Below are 9,648 nucleotides of genomic sequence, written 5' to 3'. Positions count from 1 at the left end.
AAAAAAACTATTTTCTGCATTTCTCTCTTCCAATCGAGCAGTTCTAGCCTCCATTGAAGCGTTAGATGTATGTATTTCAGATCCTTCAATCCGGGCATTGTCTCGTCTTACAGCAAATGAATGAGTTTCCGGACCAATTTGCCTTACCACAGGGGTCATCATTTTTAAAATTGGAAAGAAACCTTCATTGAATATGTAAACAGCAATAAATGTTGCTTTTCAAATACCCGAAAGCGGGAATGAATATGTTTTGACGCGAAAATTCAAATCAACGAGTTTAGAGATTCATTATTGTTCAGAGTTTCTGAACCTATACATCGAATTAATAATTCATCTGATAAACTGTCTTAAATTGGTCTAACGACTTCCTAATGCCTTTTGTCCGGTAGACCCTGCCAAACCAGTTTGGAGACCGCGTCAGAAAAATGCCTATATCTCCGAAAATAATTCAAATTTTCAAAAACCTTCTCGTACACATATTCTTAGATAGTTAAACTTTGAAAATATGATATAAAAAATTCGATTTTTTTGAATTTGTACACTAGAATACCCCCTTAATCATGCAAATGATTACTTCATTTATTTTTGATATTTGTTTTATGGTTGCAGGATGCATTAGAGAGACAAAAAAATGCACAAACTAGAAGATTACAGATTGGCCCAGGCAAGGTATGAATTATTTATGAAAACAAATGCTTATGAATAAAATCATTGAACAATTATCTTAGATTGAATGGAATTAGTTTATTAATTAATTGTTTTTTCAGGCTGACCAAGTACGTGCTTGGGTTGAACAAGAAGTGGATGTAGCATTGAGCACAGTGGACGCCCAAAAAACACTTGAGCAGTTAATGGAAGATCGTGCTTCACTTCAGCAGAAATTAGAAATCATAAAAGCAAAACCATTATCAAATAATGAGAATGAACAAACTCCTAATGAAGAAATCGAAAAGGAAAGAAAACAGCTTCAAGATGATATTTCATTCAGAACCGCACAGATTGCTGATTTACAAGAGAAAATAATAGCATCAGATCAGGGTAAATATTCTTGAGAGATAGGGTTCAACTGAAAAACCAATTTCCATATTTTTATCATCCTGAATGGGAAGTTTATGTTTTTTCCAAAATTTCCAACTTATTAATTTTGTTTTCTCTACATTTTAAGTGATTCTGAATCAAATAAAAAGTATTTGTGTGTTTTTTCAAAAGGGCTGGACTGATTTCAAAAATTTAAAAGCCATTCGATGTAGCTCGATAAGGACTCAGTTTTGTGCGACGATCGTCCAAGCCGTTTCTCTATGATTAGATTGTAAAACTTTCGTCCACGTTGTAGGCCTTAATCGATTTTAATAACTTAAAAATTGTTTGAAAGTTATTGGTTGGGAAACGCGTTGATTAGTTTTTCTGTTCCTCATAAATAAATGTTGAAACAAAATTTTTACAATTTTGATGAAATGATATAAACATATATCAATGGATAGTTGAATTATAAAAAACCATCGAAGCTTAGATATTCACCGCACGGTAATCTATGCCGAAGCATAGATTACATTCCATGTTTAGTACGTAACTACTGATTACAGTTGACGTTCAGTCAAATAAACTACATTTTCAGAGCACAAATTTGATGAATTGAAGGAAGTTAAACAAATTAATTTAAATTACAGATATTATAAGTATGTTTGAAAGACATTAATTGGAGATAGTATTGATAATTTTTGAGTGAGCAAACATGTTATTTTTAAATAATAATTGATCATTTCACCTAAATATCTAAATCTTCGATATTTACCTTAAGGTAAAATGTTTTATTCACATTTTTTAACTATTTCTATTATTTTAGAAAATAAAGCAAAGTCGCGATGGGATATCGTTCAATCTCTTGGTGAAGCTAAATATGCTCTAAAACACTTATTTGATATGATTGCTGAATCAAGACGTTCAGTTGATGCCCATAAAGGTATTTTTACAATCAAATATATTAATCTGATATTTTTATAGCAACAAAAATATGTAAATATGTGAAAAAATACAACTTTAGTATGGGAAAGTTGAAATAATTTTCATTGTATCTGCTTAGAGCGCAGTACTGAACTGGAGGATCAGCTAACAGAAGTAGTGGCGAAAGTTGCTCAATGTCAACAGGAAATGGATAAGCTGCGTGAGCAACATAGACATGAATTGGCTGAATTGGAAGGGGAAGGGGAGTACAAAATTTCAGTCTTACTTCGTCAATTAAGATCTAATGGTTCAAGTAATACGAAAGATGAGAATGATTTGGAGCAACGAATAAAGTTCCAAGAACGAGAGCTGGAGCGCATGGATGCTGTACAAGCAGAGTTGGAAAACTACAAAAAGGAAGTAGAAGAGCTCAGGGAACAGTTGCAGGAAGTAAGGACATATGGAAACAGAAAGGATATTAAGAATTGTAGAACACCCGAGAAAAAGGCTAAGAAAATGAAACAAGATCCAGATCATCTTAAGCTGGATTTCGAGCCAATGAATTTATCAGAAAGTGATGAAGAGGTTTATGCAGATTCCGCTGAAAATGATCCCGATTTTAGACTAACGCCTATATATAAGCGAGTACAGTTATCGAAGGTGAGTGAAATCATATCAATCAGTGAAAATTTTTACTTTTGATTATTTAAAAACGAGTGATTTTTTTTTACTATAATATTTGGGTTAAATGATGCTTAAGATTTATGAGCCTACTGGATTAGTAAATATATTCTGGGGTCACAAAGCAAAAATTGTTATGTGTGCTCAGAATGCATTGCAAAGTAATGATCTTAAGAATATATTATTTATATAATTAAATTAAAATTAAAGCATAAGATATATATAAATATCAATATTTTCAATTACTTTTTCATATATTAGCAAATTAGTTGGCAGTAGTTTTTCTCTCTCCGATGGTATCAATTGATTTTTAAGGTTTGCAATGTGGTTGATATATAAAAAATCTTTTGTTATTGGATAGCAGACAAAAAAAACGGCAGTGTAAAAATTGGTTTGATAAATTTTGTTTTGGTGGTTTTTCACTCAAACCTCCGGTCGTCCAACTAGTTGATTACAAAGAAAATAATTATCTACTTTTACTCATACCTTCCAGCTGAACAATAAATTCTGAAGAAAAATTGATTACAAAAGTGACCTAAATTGACAAATCGAAACGGTGATTTATTCCATTATTGGCATCACATATCTTTGGTCACTCGGCAAAAATTACTAGACCATATAATGCTGACCTTGCCTTTCCTGATTACTTTTTGTTTTGATCTTTACAAAACTCCTTTAATGCTAAATAATTCAATGATTATTCTTGATTCAGTTTTTTGTTAATAATAACCAGAAGTTTTTGGAAGTGGGATTATGCTTGCTTGAAGTAGCTTGAAAGATGACAAAAATCAGTGATAAAAACGGACAATGCATTTCAGAATAAAGTTATTTAGTTTCATAAAACAAATGTTGATTTTCTTCCGCACTTATTTTAGTTGCCAACTTGATATTATATAATCATCTTTATAAGTTTTTTTTGAAAAATTTTCTTTTAGGTCAATTATATATTTTTTTTTTTGCTCATATACAGACACTGCCAAGGCATATGCGAGTGTCAGCAGGTGTTAAACGTAACAGTAATGGTGAAATCCAATGTAACTGTAAAGGTAAATGCCAAAACAGATTATGTGGTTGTCGCAAAAACAACATGAAATGTAGTAGCGCCTGCAAGTGCTCAAAAGAAAACTGCAAAAACATGGCAGAAGAAGAGGAGGACTTTGGTTCAAAGAATATTAAGGAGGAGACTCCAGATAGTATATGCATATCAGTACCTAATAACACCAAATCAGATACTAGTGAATGCAGGTGATATGTTTTTTCTTAAATATAAGAATATGTAATGAGTAATAATACTGACAATATTTTCAAGATTAATAATTACCTGTTTTAATACTACCTGTTTTAATGCCGATTATTACTCAAAGACTGAATTAGATGTTTAATAATTTAGTATAAAAGAATCAACATTTAAATGAGAAGTAGTTATAAGTAATTTCATGAATTTCTTCTTAGATTGGAATAATTAGCAACAAAAAATGAATTGTTGATCTAATACATTCCATTGATTTTAAATTTCTAAAAATAATGATTGTTATTAATATAATATTAAATCAGTATTGCTTGTTATTGTAGATTTAATTTTTTTTTTAATGTGAAAGCTCTTTTTACGAAAAATGTATATATAGTTAAAATAGTTTATAGATAATTTATATATAGCTAAGAATTTTAAAAAGTAACTTGAGTTGAGTCTTAGAAATTTTTACTAAACAGCATATAAAAAGCGCAAAGCAATGGTTTTAAAGGTCTTTTTGAAAAAGATTAGGCTTTGATTAGTTTTAAGTATTTTGATATCAAACTGTATATATATATATAATAGTTAATAAAAATAATTCTATTTTATTGAATGTATTGTTTTTGTTAAGTTCTTTTGATGTCTGTTCGCCGATTCAACAAAATCCAGGTCTATGGAATTTCATTGTTTAGTTTCAAACGCTGTCAGGTGAGCACTTTATCAATAATTATTGAATTAAATCATACTAAGAAAAACTTCATCAAATCGACCAAAAATGGTTTAAATAAGAATTACATTTTTATATGTTTAAAGAAATTCATATAGGTAAAACATTGATTTCGGTACCTGTTTAGTTAGTTGTTTTTTTTTCTTCTTCAAATAATAGTTAATATTTAGTATTAGATTTAATTTCTAAAGTATAACTGTACTTTTGATTTGATTTATAGATTTAGTGGAGAAAATTTATTATATTGAAAAATTTTCTCCGCTTAGAAGAGGAACCAGTGCCGACATACTTTTAGTATGATAACACAAGAGCTATATGACAAACATCATAATGAAATGGTTAACAATGTTATATGTAAATAAGCATGTGTTTTAAAAATAAGTTTATAATCACAAAAATGTGAATAAAACATTTATATAAACAGCACTAAATGAATTTCAATCAAACTCACAGCTTAATAATTTTTCTTTCTTTATTCTATTTCCTTTCCATAAGGTTAGTTAGATAATTAAATTAAACAGAAATTCAGCAATCCTGAACCGATTTTAAAAAATTGAAAAATATCAGTTGGAAATCGTGCTGATTAGTTTCTCGTAAAGATCGGCGGGGCCGTTTTTTCGTAATCAATTGTTAAAGTTTTTCACGATTTCATTAATGAAATATATATATATATATATATATATATATATATATATATATATAGCTAATGGCTTTAAAAAATAACTTGAAAACTCATTAAAGTTTGAAATTAATGTTTATGACGGCGATTATTTACACATATCGTGAAGTTCATGCAACTTGCCTTTAGACAAAATGCCACTTTCTCCTAGTTAAAACTCGTTTTATTAGTAGAACATCGATTGGTGATTAAAAACTAGAAAAATAAGACAACTAAAAGGCGACTATTCAAACAACTGTTATTAAACGGAGATAATACATTAACTTATTATTATGTTTCGAAATATTTAATAAATGAGTATACTGTATAATGAAACATAGTAAAACTTACCATTGATTTCGCTATTCACATCATTAGTACTTTCTGTCAAATATTTGTTGGATTATATTATATATCTCAAACGCGAAAACTTCTTGAGCGAACACATGTGCATGCTATGAACTGACACAAACTGACAACTTTACGACAATGTTTTAGCTGCAAGACAGGAAATTATTGGTGGGGATGAATCAATGGTTGCTTAATAAATCACATTTTATTATTTTACTAAAAAAAAAATGTTTCAAGATCATAGATAGTTAAGTGGACAACATTTAGATAATTACGTTTCGGATACATCTTTACGTTTCAAAGGATTCTGAACATTTTGGCATACCTGGATAGATGTGTGTGTGTGTATGTGCGAATACAATTTTTCGTCGACGATTTCAAGAACACGGATCAACCGATTTGAATGATTCAAAAAACATTCGATTCCTATTGATAAGGAGACGTGCTGATTAGTTTTTGGCAACGCCATGTCCAGCCTTTCTGAAGATACGGAGCAAAAAATGCCAAAAATGGTAATTCAGTTTTTGATAAAACGGAGCATCCGATTTTAATGATTCAAAAAACAAATTATTTGCATTGACGAAATGAAAAACCGATTCTTTTAGGATTTAGTAGATCAAAAAATGCCATTTGGCGGTCACAAATTAGTGACCGCACATATGCACATCAAATAATCAGATATTTTTTTATAGAGATTTCAACAATAAGTATAAATTTTGTTTACATTCCTATGGGTTCCGTACCAATGTTTATCTGTTAGACGGCGACGCGACGCTTACGATCTTCGATATTTCGTCTCTATGCAGTTAAAGCAGTACGATTGCTTTGAAAAAAGTTCAGAATTTCCAAATATTTCAAAATAAAGAAAACAGTTTTTTCAAAAAAGGTAAATTTTTATTGAAAATTTATAGTTTCTCAAAAATCGAATTTTTTCATAGTAATTTTTTTTCAAAAATGTTAATCTTTTTTTAAAAAAATTTAAAATAATGCCATGCGCCCTATTGGATTTTTACTACTAATACACCTGCTTTTTGTTGTGTTGCTTCTTGCAACACCTATATTAAATAGGTTGATAAGTTAATGTAAAGTTTTGTTACATTGTAAACAAATTTCTATTATGTAATTCATGCTATATTCATCTGTGAATTAATTGAATATGCAAATGTATCTAACTTTAATCGTTCTCAATATTTACTTTCCGAAGAAGAAGTATATTTTTGTTCTGCCGATTTAAAAGATTTGATGAAAGCCCATAGATAAATGAGTCTTTTCTTATAATTAGCAAATTTATAAAAAATCATTTTACACAAAAGGTATCAATTTTTATTTTCTGATGCTTACTTATACAAATCTACTTCTCATTGAATTTTACAAAAATGCACATTATATGTATATAAAATAATTATATTAAAGTAATAAAAATATTTATATAAAACCTTAAAGTAATTGAATATATTAATATAAATATGGATATAGACACAAACTTGTAAATAAATAAATAAATATATATATACAATATAATATATATATATATATATATATATATTATATATTATATAATATATACAATCTTATTATGAATGTATAATGAAGTAATTAATATAATCTTCGCTGAACACAGTCACCAAAGTAATTATAAAATATTATTGTATATATTATGATACTTTAAAATATAAATTCTGCATGACTAATCCTTAATAAAAAGTAAAGGCTAATTAGTTTCACTTTACACACATAGTAATCAAAAATGACGTATGCATCTCATAGGTGTATATATGAAACTAGTTTTAAAAGAAATACTACCAGTACCACAATTATAAGTATTTTAAAATTTTCAAAAATCTCTAAATATAAATAATATTTAATAATCCTACATTATTTGGAATGTTTAAAATGATTCGTTTGCTGTGCTAAATATTATAGGATACTAACTTAAGATATTTCGCAATTAAGATATCTCGTTGTTTAAAAGAAAAAAAAAAGTCAACTTCAGTTAGATAGAAAAAATATTATTAATGCATAAACTTGCAAATAATATATTCCCAGAATGCATTTGCTTAGAAAAAAAAAACAGTTTATAAGTTTTGTTAAATTTTAAGTACAAAGTTGAAGTCTTTCTGTTGGAGATTATAAGTTGTCATATAAACATTAATAACTATTAACTGAAATATTCGGGACAATAATATGAAACATTGTGTATGCATGAAGTAGAAAGAAAAATAATATAAAAATCAAATCATTTAGGAATGGTACTTATAAAACAAGAACTCACTGCAATCCTATGGGCTACAGGAAAGCTAGATTTTACATTTATTTTACATATGTATATATATATATATATATAAATATATATATATATATATATATATATATATATATATAATTAGAGTTGGGTAACTTCTGAGTCAGATATATCCGAGAATATAACACCTCTCAATCGACTCCACTAAAAGGGTTCTGATTTTGTTAACATTTACAGATATTTGCTTTTTACCAATACAACGAAAGAAGAGGTTGCTTTGTATCAGGATACAAAGTTTTAAACAAATATAAATTTTATGTGTTTCATTTTTTTAAAATTGTTAATTCAAGTATGTAATATTATCATTTCAATTATAGTTTATTTATATTAGCTTTTTAACTCATAGAATGCGATTTGATTCAGATTGTTATAAATAAATGATATTAAAAAAAGTAATATTAAACATTTCATTATTTAATATAAGTATTTCCTTTGATCTTGGTTTATTTTTTGATATTTCAATATTGCATCAGATAGTATTATTTAACTTCCTATAGGATAAGTTATAGTATATCTTTTGGATATCTTTACTTTTCAAAGGTTTCTGAATCCCACCCCATTTGAAGGATTCATAAAGCATTGCACTTATAATGACTGAATGAACAATTGGTTGAAATATTAAATTGGCAGATCCAGTGGTTTCGAAGATGCAGAGAAAAAAGTTAAAAAAAAAATGCTATTTCATGGGCGAAAAATCATGATTGGATATATGCATATCAAATTATCAGATATTTTATAGAGCTTTTAATAATAAGTACAAATTTTGATGACATTTCTATGAGTCCTATACCAAGCTTTACACCTTTTAACCACATATCGTTTCTAAAAGAGCTACGCATCGCGATCGCTCTGTAAAGTGGAGTCATATTCTAACACGATATGATAGGGCTATGGATATAATGACCCCAACTCTAATAATGCATATATATGCATACATAATGCATGAGAGCATATGTATAAAAATAAAGATAATTGTAAAGTTTTTATTTACTTGAATGGCCTTCATTCCTATTTTATATGATTGGCATCAACGCAATTATTTTGTTGCTTCTGGAGGGCAATCTGGTTGGCTAGAAGGATGCGCTGCTCGAAAAGCTGGATGTGTCTCTAATTCACGATCAATCCGCAATATTATTGGAAAAGGACGCAAATCAACATGAAATCTAGAACATACAATTTTTTAGCAACATCATACTATTTTTTTTATAAATGAGATCTGAAAATGTTTTTAACAGTATATAAATTATAAAAGTACATAATCACAACTATACAGTTTATGCTGCTTATATTTCTGATTTATGTTATTCATATACATGCAATGAAACTACACTTTTAATGACAAAAAAAAACTAATTCTTCTGATACCACTGGGGGCTCAGCACAAATAAAATACAGACACGTCAGTAATTTGAAAACTACAGATTATTTACTACTATTAACAGATAGTGCATTAAAGCCAACCAACCTGCGAGCATTAAAGACTTGTGGTATCAAGCAGCAGTCAGCTAATGTAATTTCATCTCCAACGCAATATTTTCCAGCAGATGTAGACAAAAGTTTTTCCACAGCTCGGAAACCTCTAGTAATCCAATGCTGTGCCCATTCCTTTTTCTTTTCTTCACCAACATAGATCAATACAATTAAGTTTTGTAGAGGCTGAATTCCTGATGAAATTACCTACAAGTAAAAGTAACAGAACAAGTTAAGAAAATAATAAAAGTTGACAGAATATTTTCCAACAAGTTGATAGTACAACA

At 28.5% G+C, this 9,648-nt stretch overlaps 2 protein-coding genes across 2 annotated transcripts in view; one reads left to right on the top strand and one right to left on the bottom strand.

Annotated features, from left to right (window-relative positions):
- LOC113385546 (general transcription factor 3C polypeptide 1-like) overlaps nucleotides 1-3,947 on the top strand; it is a 17,916-nt gene extending 13,969 nt beyond the window's left edge. The window contains exons 15-19 of the mRNA XM_026623398.1: nucleotides 610-669; nucleotides 768-1,038; nucleotides 1,844-1,960; nucleotides 2,081-2,601; nucleotides 3,593-3,947. Coding sequence (XP_026479183.1) covers nucleotides 610-669; nucleotides 768-1,038; nucleotides 1,844-1,960; nucleotides 2,081-2,601; nucleotides 3,593-3,871 — 1,248 coding nt within the window. The 3' untranslated portion in view covers nucleotides 3,872-3,947. The remainder of the gene's footprint in view (nucleotides 1-609; nucleotides 670-767; nucleotides 1,039-1,843; nucleotides 1,961-2,080; nucleotides 2,602-3,592) is intronic.
- A 4,980-nt stretch (nucleotides 3,948-8,927) lies between these two features.
- LOC113385545 (probable maleylacetoacetate isomerase 2) overlaps nucleotides 8,928-9,648 on the bottom strand; it is a 2,015-nt gene continuing 1,294 nt past the window's right edge. The window contains exons 2-3 of the mRNA XM_026623396.1: nucleotides 9,357-9,568; nucleotides 8,928-9,054 (exon numbers count right to left, since the gene is read on the bottom strand). Of these exons, the coding sequence (XP_026479181.1) occupies nucleotides 8,928-9,054; nucleotides 9,357-9,568 (339 nt within the window). The remainder of the gene's footprint in view (nucleotides 9,055-9,356; nucleotides 9,569-9,648) is intronic.

This window comes from Ctenocephalides felis, unplaced genomic scaffold (assembly GCF_003426905.1).
Source record: "Ctenocephalides felis isolate EL2017-DRISC unplaced genomic scaffold, ASM342690v1 CF-g0.4_SCAFFOLD_03571, whole genome shotgun sequence".
Classification (NCBI taxonomy): domain Eukaryota; kingdom Metazoa; phylum Arthropoda; class Insecta; order Siphonaptera; family Pulicidae; genus Ctenocephalides; species Ctenocephalides felis.
This window is presented reverse-complemented; position numbering and strand designations above follow the sequence as displayed.